This window comes from Trematomus bernacchii, unplaced genomic scaffold (genome assembly GCF_902827165.1).
Source record: "Trematomus bernacchii unplaced genomic scaffold, fTreBer1.1, whole genome shotgun sequence".
Taxonomy (NCBI): domain Eukaryota; kingdom Metazoa; phylum Chordata; class Actinopteri; order Perciformes; family Nototheniidae; genus Trematomus; species Trematomus bernacchii.
This window is the reverse complement of record NW_022987735.1, coordinates 1,140,260-1,160,022: the sequence shown is the minus strand read 5'-3', so window position 1 is coordinate 1,160,022 and position 19,763 is coordinate 1,140,260. Positions and strand designations below refer to the sequence as shown.

At 37.0% G+C, this 19,763-nt stretch overlaps 3 protein-coding genes and 1 long non-coding RNA gene across 4 annotated transcripts; 1 reads left to right on the top strand and 3 right to left on the bottom strand.

Moving 5' to 3' along the window:
- Positions 1-92: 92 nt before the first annotated feature.
- On the bottom strand, positions 93-1,496 carry LOC117494986. The gene is made up of 3 exons (XR_004557144.1): positions 1,390-1,496; positions 1,131-1,190; positions 93-112 (listed from the first exon to the last, which is right to left on the bottom strand). It is a non-coding gene; the product is annotated as an uncharacterized LOC117494986 (long non-coding RNA).
- Positions 1,497-3,838: 2,342 nt separating this feature from the next.
- Positions 3,839-5,822, bottom strand: LOC117494942 (troponin I, slow skeletal muscle-like). Its single transcript, XM_034145953.1, has 6 exons — positions 5,817-5,822; positions 5,289-5,333; positions 5,074-5,205; positions 4,525-4,614; positions 4,094-4,291; positions 3,839-3,925 (listed from the first exon to the last, which is right to left on the bottom strand). The coding sequence occupies exons 1-6, from the start codon at positions 5,820-5,822 to the stop codon at positions 3,839-3,841; spliced, it is 558 nt and encodes a 185-aa protein (XP_034001844.1).
- Positions 5,823-6,498: 676 nt separating this feature from the next.
- On the bottom strand, positions 6,499-12,334 carry tnni4b.1 (troponin I4b, tandem duplicate 1). Its single transcript, XM_034146032.1, has 9 exons — positions 12,317-12,334; positions 10,620-10,665; positions 9,392-9,421; positions 9,278-9,281; positions 9,110-9,151; positions 8,861-8,992; positions 7,825-7,914; positions 7,581-7,736; positions 6,499-7,106 (listed from the first exon to the last, which is right to left on the bottom strand). Exons 3-9 carry the CDS (start codon positions 9,400-9,402, stop codon positions 7,020-7,022), a joined length of 522 nt encoding a protein of 173 aa, XP_034001923.1. The 5' UTR covers positions 9,403-9,421; positions 10,620-10,665; positions 12,317-12,334; the 3' UTR covers positions 6,499-7,019.
- Positions 12,335-14,999: 2,665 nt separating this feature from the next.
- LOC117494982 (interleukin-17 receptor A) lies at positions 15,000-19,171 on the top strand. The gene is made up of 11 exons (XM_034146029.1): positions 15,000-15,197; positions 15,294-15,315; positions 15,584-15,727; positions 15,899-16,017; positions 16,099-16,219; positions 16,514-16,561; positions 16,661-16,812; positions 16,932-17,006; positions 17,112-17,181; positions 17,453-17,548; positions 17,633-19,171. Exons 1-11 carry the CDS (start codon positions 15,018-15,020, stop codon positions 18,553-18,555), a joined length of 1,950 nt encoding a protein of 649 aa, XP_034001920.1. The 5' UTR covers positions 15,000-15,017; the 3' UTR covers positions 18,556-19,171.
- The last annotated feature ends 592 nt before the right edge of the window (positions 19,172-19,763 follow it).

The following is a 19,763-nucleotide window of genomic DNA, read 5'->3' as shown; positions in this document are numbered from 1 at the left end:
ATGCCAACTTAGTTACATATCCAAACATAGTTTACATTATACGAAGGTTATAAATGAACACAATCAAATAAACCAGAAGCAATTATACTCACTCAGACATGATTGTCCCGCACTAGAATAGGGAAAAGAAAATAAGTATTTTTGCAGAACGTGAAAACGGTGACTTTGATAACATTAAACCATCATGCATTTAATGCTTACAGAGTGAAGTCAAAGCTTTTAAATTCAGCTGTTTTCTAAAGATTGATGATTGTTTTAACCTCCCTTGTCAAAGTGTGTCACCCACCCCAAACATTCACTGGCCCATTAAGCCTGCAAAGAGTTATTTACTGTTGCCCCAGCGCTGGTTTACGATTGTTGTGCTTTTTAAACTAAACTAAACTTAACCTACCAAAGTACTTCTGTCATAATTTACATTTAGCTTTCTAAGTAATAACCCAGAATAATATACTTCATTCAAATAAAGAGAATCACAAGGATGAAATGATTATTGTTCCAAATGTAAAAACATTAGGGTGGTCCTTAAAATTGAAAGTCGGAAAGTCTAAGCTCCAACCTCCAGAATTCATTCTATTAGTCAAGAAAACTCTCCTGGTGAATGTTTTCCTCATTCTGACAACATGTACCCCCCCCCCCCCTCATCGACCTGGGCTGCCACACCAGCAGCCACGGTGCTGCAACTGAGGCTAAACTTCAAGGTTGATGAGGGAGGGGTAAATGTTGTCAGATTAAGGAACAAATTCACCAGGAGAGTTGTCTTGACTAATAGAATGAATTCTGGGGGTTGGAGCTTAGACTTTCCGACTTTCAATTTTAAGGACCACCCTACGTGAGGCTAAACTTCAAGGTTGATGAGGGAGGGGTAAATGTTGTTGGAATTTGAATAAAATTCACCAGGAGAGTTTTCTTGACTATCATAACAAATGTCGCTGGTTGGAGCTTAAAATAAATGAATTCGAAAATGTACATGGCACTACGGACCACCCTAAAAAACATGTTACAACTAAATGTAATTATAAGTCCAGTGCAGATTTAGTATGCATCGGTTTAGGATACATCTTCCAAAAATGTAAAAGCATTTGTGTCACATTCACAAGTGTGTGCCGGGTCAGTAGACGTGCATAACTCACAAGAGTCTCTGCATAGGTGGCAAAAAAGGTGAATGTCCAGATAATCCACAGGCGTGCAAACTGACAATGTTATAATTGACATTAATACAGAATTCCAATAATACAACAAAGTCAAGTCAAGCAATAATCTGAATAAAAGATTTTCCTTATTACAAGTTAATTGTTTTAACTCGCAGCATGCTGAGAAATTACTCCCAATTCCCAGATTATGTCCACATGCCTACCAAGTTTATTCTAAAACATACAAGCAACTCTGTACCTTAGTGAAGCTGAAACAACTCCTTAGGCCTCCACACTGAAGAAAAGTGTGTGTGAGGGAGGCAGCAATGGACTCCTAGACTACCAGAAATCAGATTTATAGTGTCATTGCCTAGTGTGAATGGCCCACAAAAATAGACTCCTCTCTGTCCACCAACAGTGGTATTTAGTGTCGCACATAGCATCCCCACAATATCACACAGGAAAGGAGGTGATAAAACTCAAACACTTGAGTATCCTGTGTAAATTAAAAACACCTGTTGAGGGAAGTGACAGTGAGAATTTAAAGAGACATTACCCGCGGACCCTCTGAGTGCATGCTGGGTCAGCGTCACCCATTCACATTTGACCGGGGCTAGTTTTTGGACATTTGGATAACATTGTTAAGGAGTCAAACAGAAGGAAGAAATCAGCGTAGAGTTTCAGCATTAAGTGGTTGTGATAATTTATTAATAGAACAAACAGCTCTGTCCAAGTGTGATCTTGACCGCCTCAAGATGTCCATCTATAGGCATCCTAACTGAGACTGTTTTAAAGACCATATCACATATCTGTTTTTCAAGCGGCCGAAATCATAACTATGATATTGCTTTGTTCATTTCCAATTTGCAACTGAATCAACAAAATGGAGATCTAAATATTGCAAATGAATGAGATACTGTTACTTGTCCCCTTGCACCAATTGAAATGGAGCTATTTTCTTACTTTGACCACAGCATCCAATAAGTAAGTTTAAGTAAGTAACTGCGGTATTTAAAAAAAACACGAACGATATATTGTAAATAATACAGCCATAATAAATCTGTGCCTCTTTATCTTAGTGTAATTTTAGTTTTTGTCCAGTTATGGTTACACTTGTATTTTAAATGTAAATTATACTGTAAGCCAAAAAAGAGACAAAACAAACAATAAACTAAGTTGACTTTGACTGATAGCATTATTTTTCAATAGATATCTCGTTGATAATCCTGCAGATAAAACAGATATTGTGACAGCGTTTCTGATAACACATTAAAGGACCACCTTGGAGGTAAAAACAAAGCCAAAAATCAGTCATGTTTTATTTAGTCGAGCAGAGGAACACAGACAGGTGCTGGTCAGGACTTGATGGTTTGTAAACTGAGCTGCCCATGGTTCAATCTGCGTCATTGTTGGAACAGGGAGTCACATGGTTCAAAGGGCTGCAACTTATGCCCTCACGTAAGGACATATTGGCACAGAACGATTAAACAAAAATAGTTCTAACCTGGGGTCAAATACTATTCTAAAATAAAACCTTGAAGTACTTGAGTTTTCAAGTCATTTAATATTGCACCTCCGCACAAAGGGAAAATTAGATGAAGAATGGTCAGGTCTGATGGGTCAAAGCCTACATTTCCCATAATGCATCAATCAGCATCCACTAGTTTATGCTGCATTCACACAATACCCGCAAAATCTCCTGTCCTTCTAACTTAAGTTGTAATGCTTTATGACCTTCACTGCTAGCCCATTAAAAATACTGCCTTTTATTTAGAGACATTTGCAGGCCATTTTGTTTTTATGCAAACAATGACCAATTGGTGAAACAAATGTCAGAGTTTGTCTACAGAGAGTTTATTGTTATAACTATAAAGTATTTCAACAAATTATCTATAGTTTTCCAGAAATAATGGTCATGATTCTAACATTTGATCCATTGTGCCTAAGTTAACTTTATTTCGTTTTTTCAAGTAATTTACGTTTATTTGTGAAAGAGTGAGAAAATGTAATGTTTGAACAATGCAGTGACAAACAGTGACTTAATGGCTTGAAATTGCATGTGATGTGAGTCCCAAATCCGAAGATAGGTGCTTGGTAGTTGTCAACAGTAGCAGCTGAGAACAAAGTTGTTAAACCATCTTTGTAAATCAAAGCAGCCGTAACATTTGCATTTTGAAACTGTAAACGTCTAAAATAAAAGAGGTCGCAGGTTCAGGGCCGCAATAAACTCCTCAGTAGAGTAAACACGGAGCAGCTAAAGTTCAGTTCACTGCACCGAGCAACACGACTGCTAAAAATAATGATTAAAACTGAAACAATAAGTTGACCCTTTCAATGAAATCATCGTCTAAAAGTTTAAAAAATGTTCAGCAAAGAACACAAAAGAATCAGTTCCAGATTTTTTCTTTTTCTTTGTCCAATCAATCAATTGGATAATAAAGCAGATATTTAAAAGTTAAAGTCAGGCACCAGTTTTCTTTGTTGATCAGAAGCATTTAGTTTTAGCACATAAACTGGTATTTTTCATTTCAACTACATGATGACAGAATGCTACTAACTTATCTCCAAAATATACAACTTCCTGTAGTCTATGCTGTACACACACACTTCCTCTGAAGCCTATACTGCACACACACTCAAACATACACTGTTGACCTATGTTAAGTAGTAAATAACCTAATATCCTAAACTGTGCATCTTTTTAAAATCTAAATATACTGTCCAGCGTCAAACAGCTTCTTCCTGCCCTCCATACCAGACATGGCCTCCACGTTCTTACGCCAGTCAGTGACCTCCTCTTTCTGTTCATAAGAAGAAAATATGTCTCAGTGAAGCTGTGCTCTTTAAGAATAGCCCCAATAAATTAAGAAATACCAAAGCATTGTGTTATAATTCAAACCTAATCTAAACCTAGGAGTCAACCCAGCCTTGAAACAATCGGATGTTTAAGATTCCACACTTACCTTCTCCTCCTCTTTCTTCACGGTCTTCAGGTTGGCCTTAAAGTCCACGGACTCTTTGACCTTAGCGCCCAGCAGAGCTCCAAGCAGAGCTCCCAGCAGAGCGCCCAGCATGGCGTCAGCTGAGACCTTCACCCTCTTGAGAGCAGGTCGCTTCATGTCACCCTTCAGCTCAATAATGTTCATGGAAAGATGTTCAACCTGCAATAAACAATGACAAATGTAAGTGAAAGGTACACAAAAATGAACACCTTCAAAAATCCAATCAGTCCCAATGAAAATACATTCATCAATAGATCATAATAATATCTAAATATCTAATAATAATAAATGCTGCAGCTTGTTCATTTGTAAGAACGGTTTCATTTGTTAACACATCCATGAAGCAAGGATTAAATCAACATGTAAGTCCAATGAAAATAATAAATATGTACCTCCTTAGTATTTTTGACCACTTTGGCATCAACGTCATAACTCTCTTCATCTACCACGTCAATCTCTTGGTGCAGATCTTTGCACAGAGCCTGCAGACAGAGAGAGAATCAGATTGTGTGTGTTGAACCTTTAATGACGAGCATTCAATGGCTTTGCATGTTGCGCAGTTGCAAATGTCAAAGTTTAAAACTGTGTTGATGCAACACAAAGTCATTTATGAAACATCAAACCAAGAGTATGGTGTCTTTTATTACTAGTGTGGTGATTGTTACAGTCATGGTTGTATTTAAAATGTATCCATTCCTTGTCTTAGATCATATGTATTCTATTAATATGATTTATTAAATGTTTCTCTAAAAAAAGAATGTCAGCTACATGCAGACAATGTAAAATGTAGACAGTGAGGCACCTCTCTTCTAATGCGCGTACTGCATATGAACATACTGTATGCATGTTACCTATAAACATCAGAGCAATGCATGCATATGGAACAATTCCCTGATGTGGACTCACTGTAGAATGATTGACCGGCAGTGACCTTCACATACCAGAAGGTCCTGGACGGACAAACCCGACAGCTGGAGTGGAGGGACTCTCTCAGCCAGAGTGGCTTCCCTCGCCTGCTTCTTTTCCTCCTTCTTCTTCTCCAACATCTCAGCTGCCATTTTCAGCAGCTTGGTCTAAATTGGATAAAATAAATCAGGTTGATTAACTATATGGCATGGATCAGACTTATATAGATGTTATCATAAAGACATAATACCTTGAGAGCCAGTCTGTGAGATGCAGAGATCTTTGATTTTTTCTGCTACAAAAAATTAAGCAGAAAATATTTATGTAACAATTAGCAGTTATGTACACAATGTAATGTATGTAAGTGTATATTTGTTTTTTCATAAGATACAATCATTATATAGATAACTTACCTGTCTGTGGTAGACATTATGATGTTGGAAGGAAAAGAAACGAGAGATAGCATCATAACATTGTAAACAATTACTTGAATTTTACAAATACAAATACAAATACAAACAGTACATAGTAAAGAAAGCATAACTTACATGATTGCTGTTTGTCTGAAAGAATGAAAGAATTCAAAGTCAGAAACATTAAATGCAAGGACAGTATCGGTTGCAGTATATTACTACATACATGCTGTTAAGCAGTAACGCTGTAATAATTATTATTTTGTGATTCATGCACCAGAATCTGATACTTAATAGAAAACAGACTGTTTATTCACATCTGGTTGACTGGGCCGACTCATCCAGACCTCGGTTTGTCAACATACCAACATTAAGCCCTTCAATTAGTAACGCTGCATGTGTAAATGCTGCAAACAAATGTAATCCCAGAGTTGATCCATTGTTCAAGGCAGCAAGAACCAACCTTAGCTTTTGCAAAATAAAACAAAAAAAAGTACTAAAATATAGGTGGATTAATTTCCCTAATGCATCTTTAAGTAAGTAAGTAATATTATAGTGTTGTGTTGGTCTCTTAAAGATCAAACTGTATCAAATATTTTACAGTAAACCAGCATGTATTTTCACCAATTGGCTTAATACAGTTCCTGCTGTTCTTTAAATCATTCAAAAATAAATGCAACAGTCTTACTTATTCTTAAGCCACATTTTTGTCATTATAAAAATGAACATACCTTTGTATCTCTGCAGAAAACCTGTTGAGGTAAAAAGTGGCTGTCTTTAAGTGACAAGACTTTTCCTCAAGAGAAAAACTTGCGCCAAATGTAATGGTTGAGTGGTCAACTAAAATAGCCTCCTCTGACCTGACATACTGTATATCACTTCACCTCTACATGGCATCCCCCCCCCACACCAGGTTAACCACCCATTTTGTATACTCCCATTACTCAACACCAAGAGTAGAGGCTTTAAGGACAGCCAGTGAAAAACATCCATGAACACATCATCATCAAAACTGGAAAATCTAACAAACCAAAGAAAAACCAAGCATTAAAGTCTTTATGGTCTTTTAATAAGCATCACATGTTTTACAGACCAGTGGCAGCGCCTTCATCTGTATAATACAAATACTTCACTTCAAATGACAAACTCACAAAGCTACTCTGCATTTTCTTTAACACAATTTCAATGCAAAGGGTACGCTATTCATACAATGTTTATGATTACACCATAAAGTGGTATTTTGTACATACATGTTTACATTAAATCAAGAAAAAACAATTTATTTCAACGTCATTATACACTCTTTCTTTAAGTCCGCATCTCTGCAGACTTTCCAGACGGAGGTGCCCATAGACTTGGCTTGTTTCTCTAATGGTGATGAGTTGTTGCAAGCGTGTCACGATGGTGTCTTGTTCATCCTTTTTATACCATTATGAGTCCTCATGAACTCACACACTCAAGCATTACAGCTGCACACACAGGTGATGCCAATTAAGCCAGTGAGGGTTTAGTGCTTAGGCCTTAGGGTGTATGTTGGGATTGGGCCGATGTATTACTAACAGCACTGTCTATTGTCCTGCGTTAAACATCTTCTTCCTGCCGTCCATACCAGACATGGCCTCCACGTTCTTACGCCAATCAGTCACTTCTTCCTTCTGCAAAGATACAAAAAAAAGTTATTTAAATGTACTTTTAAAGGTGGGGTAGGTAAGTTTGAGAAACCGGCTCAAGATCGCTAGAATTTGAAAATACACAACCGGAGAAAATCTGCCACTTCCTTACAGAGCCCCTCCTCCAACACACACGAACGCGCACATGACCAATGAGGGCACGAGATAAGTTTGTGCACAGATGGAAGGCTGACAGGCAGGTAGGCCATCCAGTTATTTTAGCCGGGCCGGCTAAAATGATTGGTCGTACTTTTTACAGTATTACGGCTTCCACAGATGACATTTCTTTATGGATTTTTTGTCAAATCACTTAAGATATTCATTGTTATCGAGATGTTAAGAGCATTCCATGGAATATAACAAAAAGTGTATCTCGAGCCGGTTTCTCAAACTTACCTACCCCACCTTTAAATATAGTTTATTTTTCTTGATGGATGATTGTTTCCAACCAAACGTTACCTTTTCTTCCTCCTTCTTCACTGTCTTGAGTTTGGCCTTGAAATCAGGCTTTATGAGTTTGGAGGGGTCGTTGTCGTCCGTGGTTTTCTTCACCCTCTTCAAGTTAGGCCTCTTCGTCCCCTTCAGCCCAAAGATCTTCTCCTTCAGTGACTGGACCTGTGCAACAAACACACCCTTCAACATCCTTATAGGTCAGTAAATATACAAATGAATTTGTGATGTACCTTAAAAACTTCCACTGTACCTCTGTTTCATTTTTGACTACCTTAACTTCTGTATCATAACGAACTTCATCTACAACATCAATCTTACGATGTAGTTCTTTGCAAAGATCCTGCAAAGAGAAAAAGAAAACATGTCAAACTGATTGAGTTATAATTGTTGTTGTTTCCTTGTCTTAAGGTCAATCGTTTTTGTTTGCTAACAAGTGGCTCAAAGAGAAAGAGGTTGTAGAGGACATGAAAGTCATTACGCTGAACAAGAGGAAACTCATTACTCAGCCGTGGTGATGTTGAAGTCATGCCAACGTGTAGTTAGTTTATCTATTTACATCTGGCGATTGTATTTAGGCCTCAAAATCTATTTTAATCGGTCCATTTGTGACGAACACGGCTTAGTATAATAACATTTTGTTTGCCAAAGATCAACATTTCTGCAACATGCAATTTGCTTTTTGTGAAGGCAACCGTTAATTCTTAGGTTGGCTTACAACAGGGGTGTCCAAACTTTTTTTACCGTGAGCCACATACAGAAAAATATACGAAGGGCTGGGCCACTCACTAGAGGTATACATAATTTCAGTTATAAGTTAGCAAAATCAATCAAATGTAGGTAAATGATGCTTGTGAGTGTTGGCAGCTCATCCCTTAAAGCAGAAGCCTCAGATTGATTATAATAAGGAGAAATAGAAAGGGTGTATTTCAAGCTTGTTATGTAAATAAGTCATTGGGCTTTTTTCTTATCAACTAAGATATGTTAGAAAATGTTTCCAACTTTTATTGACAGAATTGATTTGAAAAGTGTTCTTATTAACACATGAATACTACTGTGTAATGTATTTTTACATTTATATTTAATAAGTACAACATAAGACAAGCACAAGTTTCATTTGTGGGCCATATTCCATTATACTTTTTGAATTTGCTGAGGGCCGATTCAAAATGGTCCGCGGGCCACATTTGGCCACCGGGCCGTAGTTTGGACACCCCTGGCTTACAAAAACATGTCATCCTTGCAGTACTCTGAAATGCCTGAATCAGCATGGTTTTCTGTGTCAGTACCTGGAGCTCCTGGACTGACAGACCTGGCAGGTTCAGGGGAGGGAAACAATCTTTCACAACTCGCTCCTTCTCTTGTTTCTTCTGTTCAATTTCAGCCACCAGCATAGACGCTGCTTTCTTCAGCAGTTTAGACTGTAATACAGGGAGGCGTTACTATGTCTGCATACAAACATTAAAGCAGTCTAGGAGCATATTATGGCATTTTTAGTGTATGGTATGTTAGTGGTCTAAAAGGTCTGCAGGACCTACCTTCAAAAGCAGTCTGCGTGTTGCTGAATACTTTGTCTTTTTCTGTGAAGAAGAAAATAATGCTTTACATGTCATATAAAGCAATTAATACAGTTTCAAATGTTACATTTTAAAGCACAAAATACATGATTAATTAATGCATGTTTAGGAAAACATTTTTGGACTCACCGGTCTTCATCAAGATGTGACAAGACAAGTAAACAAAAGAAATAGAGAGTTGTTTTTATTTATTATACAAATAGTGTAGAGAATTGTGGCTCTCTTTTAGAGGTCAATACTTACCCTTCAGACATATCTGCAGTTTACGGTATCCTTTGGAGCAAAAACAAAGTTTGTTTACTCTTTTGAAATGCATTGCATGCATTTTCAACACTTCTTTAGATCGTTTTACAGACTAGACTTATTATTAATACATTTAATGAGTATTTGTTAAAGTCTTACTCATGTTTTCTACAGTAAATGTGATTAATCCAACTCCTGTAGTTCACAGTTCAATAGAATGAAGTGGTCTCATTGACCTCAGTGGCTCTCAGAATCATTTTAATTTTTTTTCCAAGATCAGATAATCCTTCCCATTGTTATAAGAGCTGACAAGGAGCCAGTCGCTATATTTAGCCACATTGCCACCATACTTTTCTGTCCCCCAGCAGCTGCCTTGTCCTTTATGGTGCCAGAGAAAAAGTTTGGCAGGCAAGAGACCAACTTTAATTAAATCTCTCAAAGACTGTGAGAGTTATGAAAAACAATTCTCAATCCACAACACTACTTCATTTTTATTCTGCTGCATGTTAAATGCACATGTCTTTTGTTCGAGCAGACATTTTCAGATTAGGGCTGAAGTGAAAATGAGCTGTCAACAAACCCTATCTCCTCTGTCTCTCTCACTTTCTCTGACCTTCTCATTCTAGCGTTAGCTTTACAACCACATACCTAAAATGCAATGTAACCATGCCATTATATATTAGCAAAAGTAGGTGTTAGAGACTGATGAAAGCCTGTCAATGCCTCTGATACAACACAGTAATATTACCAATTTAAATTAATCCAGCCTGACAGGGGGCTAAATTCAAGGTAAAGTATCCCAGCCTGCAGCCTTGCCCCTCAACCGAGGAGGTTGCCAGTTCATATGAGCGAGCCATCATCACTTATCACAGCAGCTTTTAGGACAAACGACGGGTCAGGCCTGCTGTTACCAGCCGACAATACCTTTTCAGGCAGTTCAAGCCTCGGGTTACATTTCTTCACTTACAGGATCAAGATATCATCAAGACGTATTTAAGACCTTGACAAAAGTGGCAACATAGCAGAGATGCACTCACATAAATACCAGTCCCAGTAAATGTGTCAGTGCATGCTGTAATGCAGTCTTCGTCATTAAAGCCTTTGATAGCTTCTCTCACATCAAGAAGTGAAATAGCAATGCTACGTTAAACAGTCTCCTTCAATGTCTAATCTGATTGACTTTGAGTTTATTGTGAGATATACCATAGGTTGATTATATGAAACCTACCTTGAAAAGTGAGAGGAAATCAGAGCAGGCAGCAGCAGTTGTAAGTCTGGAAAATAAAAAGCACTTGACGATTATTAGTGAAAGATTTATGTATTCAAAGTCTCACGTGAATGGCTCGCTAAAATAGACCCCCTGTCCACCTGACAATTTCTGCATCACAGTGCAACCCCTTTTTGATTTGCCCTCTACCCATGACCCATTTATCCCATGTGATTGCATTGCACAACGGCCCACCTCACACGCTCCTCACCTCACTGACAGCTGACTTATCGACTCTGCGGATATCTGGCGCCCTGACCTTGTTTGCTTTCTCACTATGTGTCATGGGGTGGACAGGCCAAGGTTTTAAAGGTGCCTTCTAAAGTTAGTTTAAAAAATGAAAGTATTGGAGCAATTAAAAATACATTTTTTCTTATTATTGACCTGACAAACAAAAACAAAAACAGTCTGTAATGTAGTTGTAAGCAAATACAAAGTAAGAATGACATGATTTTTTGTTATACATTTGTCAACCATTTCAACTCACATTGTATTGTATTTGACATTAGTAAAAATGGTCATTGGGGGGATTTCTAAACCATTAACGTACATCTGTAACCTGTCATTCCAAACCGGTACTTGTCCAAACAAAATGAAAATAGCTAAAGTCATACCTGTATACAAAACTGGGAACAAGCACCACTTCACAAACTACAGACCTATCTCTTCACTTCCCCAATTTTCAAAAATACTAGAAAAAGTATTCAACAACAGACTGGACGCATTCATAGAAAAGCACAAATTAATCACGGACAGTCAATACGGATTCAGATCAAACAGATCAACATCACTGGCAATTATGGAATCAATTGAGGATATCACAGATGCCCTTGAACACAACAAATATGCAGTCGGGATTTTTATAGATGTTAAAAAAGCTTTTGACACAATCAACCATGACATCCTAGTATATAAATTAGAAAGGTATGGTATCAGGGGTATAGTTTTAGACTGGATTAAAAGCTATTTAAGCAATAGACAGCAGTATGTGAAGTTGGGAAATGACTGTTCTTCATGTTTGGACATTGCTTGTGGTGTCCCCCAGGGGTCAGTGTTGGGTCCTAAATTGTTTATACTGTACATCAATGACATCTGTAGAGTATCCAATGTACTGAGGCTAGTTGTGTTTGCTGATGATACAAATATATTCTGTTCTGGGGAGAATTTAGAACAGCTAGTGGAGAACATAGAAAATGAAATGCATAAATTAAAAACATGGTTTGACAAAAATAAACTATCATTAAACTTGAGTAAAACAAAAATGAATGCTGTTCGGTAAACATAGAACAAAAACACAAATGCAAATAAAAATAGATGGGATTGAAATTGAAAGAGTCCATGAAATTAAATTTCTTGGGGTAATAATTGATGACACAATAAGTTGGAAATTACACATAAAACATATACAATCAAATCTGTCAAGAAGCATTTCCATACTAAACAAAGTTCTAGATCAGATTTCACTTCGCATTCTCTACTGTTCACTAGTCTTACCATATCTGACTTACTGTGCTGAAATCTGGGGCAATAACTACAAAAGTTATATACATGCAGTATCTATTCTACAAAAAAAAGCCATACGAATCATTCACAATGCCAAATATCTTGATCACACTAACGAATTATTCCTGCAGTCAAAATTGTTAAAATGTACAGACCTGGTAGAATTCCAAACGGCACAAATCATGTTTAAGGCAAATAATAACGTTTTACCAGGAAACATCCAAAAAGTATTCACTCAATTCGAAATTCATAGGGTCCGTACAACCAGAAGAACTTTTTGTATCTCAGCCTGTGGAGTGAGACTATGGAACAGTGTGAATGTGGAGCTAAAGCGATGTCCAGACATTAACCAGGTCAAGAGGAAATACAGAGAAATTATTTTCTCGAGGTACAGGGATGGGGAAGGTATTTGACTATGTGTATGTGTCTATGTGTATATGTGTGAGTATGTAGGGGTGTATATGTATATGTGCATATATGTATATATGTGTATGTGTATGTATGTGTGTATGTATATATGTCAATCAACAGGTAAAGCAGATTAATAATAATAATAATAACAATAATAATTAATAATAATGATAATTATTGCAGATTATAGATTATAAATAAATCATTTAGGGACAAGGGAGATTAAATAAATGATGCTTCTTCTCACTCCTTTTCGAACACTAGATGTGGGACTGTTTATGTTGCTAATGCTGTTGTTGTTGTTGTTGTTGTAAATGTAATTTTTTGATTTCTCTTACATGACTATGCACTGCAACATTTGTTTTGTTTTGTAATTATTTATTTTACTGGTTCGAAATAAAATGTATCAATCAATCAATCAAAATGTAATATCCGAGAATTAAAAAAAGTGGCCAACAATATTTTAGCTGACCAATGTCAGAAAGTATCAAAGTTTAAGTGCATTTATCAATCTAAAGATCCAATTCACAAGGTAAACTTAACATACTGTACCTCTTACGTTTGCTTCTTAATTCTGATGGCCTCAGGAATAAAAATGACCTTTATTTAACCTTTATTAACTCGGTAGAAAGTTAACCTAAAATAACTTCAACATGTGTTTTAGATTGCATTAAAGCATGCACTGGTGCTTCATAGGAAGAGTTTTAACTGTCAACAAAAACACAAGTACATACAAAACAAATTCTTATATCTGACAACAACAACAACAACACTATATAATGTTATAATGTGTTATAAATTATTCATTAAGTTTTTATCTGCTACTTACAAATTGTACATTCTGAACACAGTACATCACAACAGACGGCAGCTGCACTGAATAAAAGTAACGTGTTCTATTTAGATCGAGGTGCCACCATGGCAACTGAATCACAATTGCCCTGATACTGCTCTCACAGCAAAAACAATCTGCAGTCTATTCTTGTCAGATTTAGGCAGCACATGTCTGTCTTTCTTAGTGTTATGTAAAATGATCCTCTTGGGCTAAATGCTGTGTATGAGACAAAGTAACACTGCAACAGGAATTAACACATAACCACGGACACATTTTGTCCTATACATTATAATCCCTTGTAACTAAACAGTGAATAGCTGCAGGTTCTCTGGTATTAATCCTGGCCCTCAGGTGTTGATCCTTTAGAGCGATATGTTCTGGTATCTTTTTATTAGGGTTATGGTCCCTGGTGGTTATGCGGGGTCAGGCTGGGTGTTAAGAGGTGTTTAAAGGGACAGTTCACCTCAAAACACAAATATACCTCCTTTCGTCTTAGCTAAAGTGCAGTTACTCAATATAGATTGTTTCGTTAGTTGTTTATTGTTGAAGATGTTGACAGGTCTGCCTTCTTTTGATAATAATGTAACTACAAGGCACTTGGCTGAGGATATTTCACAGACCTTGTTTCTGAGTAATCTCATGTAGGATCTTTTTACATTTCTACCAAAAAAGCGGCAAGCCACCCACAAACAATTGAGCACTAGTCCTCTTCTCTGAGTAAATGAATGTTTTCTCCCGCACCCTGATAGTAAAAAAGAGTTCCCACATGAAGAAGCTCACAACAAGGTCTGTAGATTATTTCAAGAAACAAGGCCATGATTTCTGAAAAGACAAATTGCTAATAAGACCTTCAAATTCAATTTATTTTGCGCTTTGAGCATTACAGGGATATTAAAGGGACACTCGCGCTAAAACTGTCTAGCTCAAAATAAGCACTACAGGTAAGAGGAAAAGTATATATGTGTTATATTGTTGGGAACTGTCCCTTTAAAGAGGCGGCCTCTAGACAAGAGGTTTAAGACTCTGATTGCATAATCACAACATCCCAGGTTGAAATGCAGCCTAAGCACTGTGTCTCTCTCTCTCTCCCCTCATTTTCTATTGAATTTCTGCTGTTAAAGTCAAGCTTAACATTTCCCCCAAAAAGTATGCAATTCAATGTTTTTAATAGGCTCCACGCTCTCCAAATATAATGTTTAAAATTATTGGACATAACTTAACTTATTTTTATAAATATTTTTTAGATACCAAAATGCAATTTAAACGGTTGAAACCAGAACTTTAGATATTATACATTTGGTAACTGCTGACCCCTAGTGACTGTTGACATATTAGTTTACAGTTGGCCTAAATCTACAGTGTTCATGCACAGAGAAGGAAGAAAAAAACATCTATTTCTGACATAATTCTGTAGAAGTTTAGGTAAACATTTTCAGCCCATGTTCTTCATTCGAATAGAAACTACAAACCACATTTGATAAGAGCGTCCTTCCTGTTCCTGTAATAAGATGGCAGCGTCTGATAAACCTGAAACTTGAACACTTGTTGAGATTGGATCACATCGAATCTTCTCTGTCTTCGTTCAAGGAAACTATTGAAACATCTTCAAAATGAAGTGTATTATTGTTGTTATTTACTCAATTGTTTTAAAAGCTTTTCTTCATGTGTTGTGGAGCTTCACCAGAGTGATCCACGTTCCTTTTTTCTGCTTTTGTTTGACTGCTGGACTCACGGTGGACAACTCCTCTTCCATCAGGATCCTGGACAAGCGTCAAGACTGCAATCAACTGGTGAGGATTCAATCTATTAAACTATAAGTACAATCAATCTCATAAAAGTCCACTTGTTGTTTTTAATTCATCAATTATGTTGTGTTTTTTTCCCAGGGTCTTAAGAACTGCCAAATTAGTAAGTATCCTATTCAGCAAATTAGTCGCAAAAAGTTCAAATGCTTGTGTACTGTATAGACATCAAGAATATGTTGAGTGGCATTATTTTGTGAAACAGTCTATATAATATATATTATATATATATACATTTGGTGTTATTATAAGCTTGGATGAATGATTTGTGCAGAAAAATGTTATTTTAATTAGACACTTAGGCATTTATGTGATTCACAAACAGTAAGTATATTCACAGCATTATAATTGACACACTGTTCCTTATATCTCAGAAAACTGCTCAGACGAGCTCATTGTCATACCTCGACAACATGCTCCTAACAGACCAGAAATGGGTTCCCATATTTTGGGTGTCTGGATGGACGAACGCGGACCTGTTTCTGTTGTGAATGTGTCATGGACAATAAAGTCAGATGGTAAGTAATGCTAAAATCTGTACTTAATGTTCAAAATACACTTTGTTTATTGTAGCTCACATGTAAAAATGCATCAAATACAAGTTGTGAACCAACCGGTATTTCTTTATAGGTGAAAATAATAATACAAATTAAATGTATAGTAAAATATACACTTTCTTCTATTCACAGGAAATGTAAAAGTCCTTCGGGGATCACAGATAGATTTTCTGGATGAAAGTACAAATCAAAGTTTGTGTGTGCGGTTTGTTTTCATCCTCAGCCAACAGCTAAATCCAAACCATAGTAAGGTGAGATTTGAACATACTTGCTTAATTATCTATGAGTATCAAAAGTAGTATGGATGTTACAGATATGTTTTTCTTTATTAGTGGAAATTTTCCTTGGATGGACTCGTGGTAGAGCCTCACCATTCGTACAGACTGTCAATTCTTAATCTGCCAGAGCCTGCAGATGACCCCGAGAGGCTTAGAATGAACATTAACATCCCAGGTGAGTGAGTGACTGAAAAAACATTTATGAGTTAGAAGTTTGTTTGTACAGCAGACTAAAATGTATTCTGTGTTTTGTGTAACTACATTGTGTGATCATAACAGAAAATATGGTGTGTATTATGACCCATGTTAAAAAAAAAAAGCAATGTAAAAAATATCCGCTCTTGAGTCAGACAGTAGTAACAACTTAATCCCTCCCAAATAAATATCCCTTTAATACATATAGTGACAATGGCTCTTGAATCAAATCGGTGTCTAATCTTCTTCATGTAACTTGTTCCCTCATGGCCAGGATGTGATGACACGAGAATCCAAGAGGCCAAAATGTGTCTGGAAAATGGTAACTGTAAATTAATTACATCTTACAGATTTTAAATGGACCACTGTTAACGATCCTGGACCATTTTAACATTATCCTCTGCATGTTTCGTTATTTCAGGTAGTCTTTGGAATCCTCACATTAATCATTCGGTGGATCTTACTAAAGGAAAGTTTTCCATCGATGTGCATTTTGAAGCAGCACAATATTCAGAGAGATACCAAGTGTCCATCCACAGTAAAGGTTTCAATTCCTCAAAGAGTGTCTCAAAGGTGATTACACTGAATTTCTATCTTATATTACCAATGATGACAAAAATGACTATAACTATGATCCTGATGTACTCCTTGTTTTGGAAACATTATATCATTATGGTTTTCTCTATCTACAGGAAAACAAAACATCGCTGACTGTGACATTTGAGTTTGGGTGGGGGCAGCTTCCACAGTGTAAAATGGAGTTATTGGTAAGTTTCATTTAAATGTAAGGTCCCATCCATACCAGTTAATAAAGTAATCTTATATGAATTCATACAACATTATAAGCTAAACTGACTCTGCTTATTTTTAAGATTCAGCCGTTTTTTGTTGGATGCAAGAATGACTGTTGGCGTCCCAAGAAAGATATAGATTTATGCCAGTGTAAGTAGGATAAGTAAACTATATTTACCACTCAGTGGTTCCTAACCGTATTGGCTTGAGATCTCTAACACTAAAGCAGCGATTACTTGCTTCCCCTTGTTGAAGGTCTATCAGCTTTTAGACCTTTACATTTATCAGATTGTCAAAGAATAGATAAAATACAAAAGAAACTATACTTATTAATTCCTATCCCTTTAATCATCCTGAAAGCCACTCAGATGTCACACAGGAGGTTTGATTAATCTAATCACATTTGTTTGTTTTTCTTTAGATTATCCACCCCGGACTTTAATTATAAAGGCATGCTTGGCACTGCTTGTCTTTGGTGGTTTTCTTGCCTTTGTACTGTGGAGAGCTTTCCAGAAAGGTTTGCTTCTTACAAATGCACAGTAATGAATAGAAAACGCATCTTGAATTGATAATTAACCAACAGATTTCCCCCTTTTCTCAGATCCTGTGAACTCATCTTTATCTGCTGCCAAACAACAACCAGAAGGTTTTCAAGTTCGAGAGAGAAGAAGACTCCTCGTCATTTACTCCCTGGACCACCCTTTATACAAAAACATTGTCCTCAAGCTTAGTGCATTTCTGGCAACCAAATGTGGTACTGAAGTGTTCTTGGATCTGCTGGACTCCACAAGGCTGGGAGTGTTGGGAAGCATTCAGTGGCTGGACTGGCACAGGGAACAAATTGAAAACTCTAAAGATAAGATACTAATCCTGTGCTCAAGAGGAGTTAAAGCCAAATGGAAAGCCATGTGTGGAGACAAACAGGTATTTCTGAGAGAGGACGCCCGCTCAGTTATGGGTGACATGCTCAGTCCAGCCCTCAGCCTCCTGGTACCCCATTTTATCAGATCTGCGTCATTTGAAAAATACATAGTGGCTTACTTTGATGATGTTTGTTCTGAAGATGATGTTCCTTCACCTTTCAACATTACATTGAGATACAAGCTGATGAAACAGTTTGAGGAGCTCTTTTTCAGGATCCTGGACACTGAGATGCACGAGCCCGGCATAGTGAATCACATTGATGGGCTTTCAGAGGAAAAGTACCACCAGTGTGCCTCCGGTAGAGCCCTGAGGGACGCCATAGAGGCTTTTCATGCATACCAGCTGGAGCATCCCCAGTGGTTTGAAGAGGAATTACTGGAGAGCTCAAAGACCTCATCTGAAATCTGTGATGATGCAAAATCAACCATAAACCTCATGACATATCGTGAACCTGACTCAGCTCAAGTCACCAGTCATTTAAATACACAAGAAACTGATTTCACTGTCAACACATCGGGACTTTACGTGGCTGAAGAGCTTCAAATGTGCACTTCTGTGGAGTTTAACCAACTTATATCTGAGAACATGCAGCATGTTTGATTAAATTGTGGCAATGTTTTGGGACGATCTTCTCCACTGTTGGTGGAAACTTTGAAACATTCATCATGGGCAACACATTTTTTGTCTCTGGAAATGGCCTTTGTGGAGTCCTGCAATTTCTGAGTGACTTTCTAGTTTTACCAAGTTTATGCTTCCCTTCATATCAGTGCTGCAGTTATTTTTTTGTATGCTGCATTAATGTTAATATAACTTGCTTTCACTCAGGAGACAGATCCAAAGTAGCTATAGCACAGAGATCTGCGGTTGATGCTTTTGGTCTGTGTCAACAACGTTTTGGTCAAAGTTCAGCCTACTGGGCAAAGTTTCTATCATTTCTGTTACACTGAAGAAGGTAAGACTAGTCTTGATTTGTGACACTGTTTTGTATTATAATTAACTGATTTAATCTAATGTGCTATGGACTTTTTTATACTGTAAAGCATGGACATGTGTATTGTATTATCACAGGTAAAAGGTGTCCCTGCTGCATTAAAGCATGTGACCAGAAATAAGTAAATGTTGATACTCCTTTGTATGATGTACATCTGATCTGTTCATTATAATTCCAAGTGTTTGTTGGTGTGTTTCTGATCCTCTCAGTGTTGTTGATGAGATATTAAAGACTGTTACATTTTAAATCTGGCACAAATCAGATGTAAAGTATTTACTCAGTACATTTCAGCCAACTCACACCAAGTGCATACATGCAGTGGTAGAAAGAGATAGCAAACAGACCCTAACTCTAGAAGTGGGTTTCTGAGAGTGGCCCCAAAAAAGGGGGAAGGTTGTGGGAATTTGTCCCAACTAACTGGAGCAAAGAAATCCTCACAATGGCTGAGTTGGACTTCTGCCTTGCAGTGACAGAGAACACACTGCAGGGTGTGATGCAACTGGATTACATTTTTCTTTCAAGAAGCTGAGGTAATGATGTACATAGGTTTTATTTTGGCAAGCACATTGTTTGATACTTGCAGTTCTTTGTTTGAATTGGTTTATACGTTATATTAGATAGACATGCTGTTTATTATGAATTGTTTTAATCAAAGAAAGGAGTCTAAATAAGTCAAACTTATGGGAAATATATATAATGAAATCGTTTTTTAATGCGTTAATGTTTGCGATTCATTCTGAAGCTCTGATTGACGTTATCTTTCCAATATTGTCCGATGCTAAGTTTTAAAGTGGACCTATCATGCTATATTTGAATA

Excerpts from the sequence above, each read along its gene's own strand:
- LOC117494982 (XM_034146029.1), top strand. The coding sequence starts at position 15,018 with ATGAAGTGTATTATTGTTGTTATTTACTCAATTGTTTTAAAAGCTTTT. Across the intron at positions 15,198-15,293 it reads GTCAAGACTGCAATCAACTG|GGTCTTAAGAACTGCCAAAT; the intron begins GTGAGGATTCAA and ends TTTTTTTCCCAG. Across the intron at positions 16,562-16,660 it reads CAAAATGTGTCTGGAAAATG|GTAGTCTTTGGAATCCTCAC; the intron begins GTAACTGTAAAT and ends TCGTTATTTCAG.
- LOC117494942 (XM_034145953.1), bottom strand. Across the intron at positions 5,206-5,288 it reads CTCACAGACTGGCTCTCAAG|ACCAAGCTGCTGAAAATGGC; the intron begins GTATTATGTCTT and ends TATCCAATTTAG. Across the intron at positions 3,926-4,093 it reads TGAAGAAAGAGGAGGAGAAG|GAGGTCACTGACTGGCGTAA; the intron begins GTAAGTGTGGAA and ends GAACAGAAAGAG.
- tnni4b.1 (XM_034146032.1), bottom strand. Across the intron at positions 7,915-8,860 it reads TGTCAGTCCAGGAGCTCCAG|GATCTTTGCAAAGAACTACA; the intron begins GTACTGACACAG and ends TTCTCTTTGCAG. Across the intron at positions 7,737-7,824 it reads TAGTCAAAAATGAAACAGAG|GTCCAGTCACTGAAGGAGAA; the intron begins GTACAGTGGAAG and ends TTTGTTGCACAG.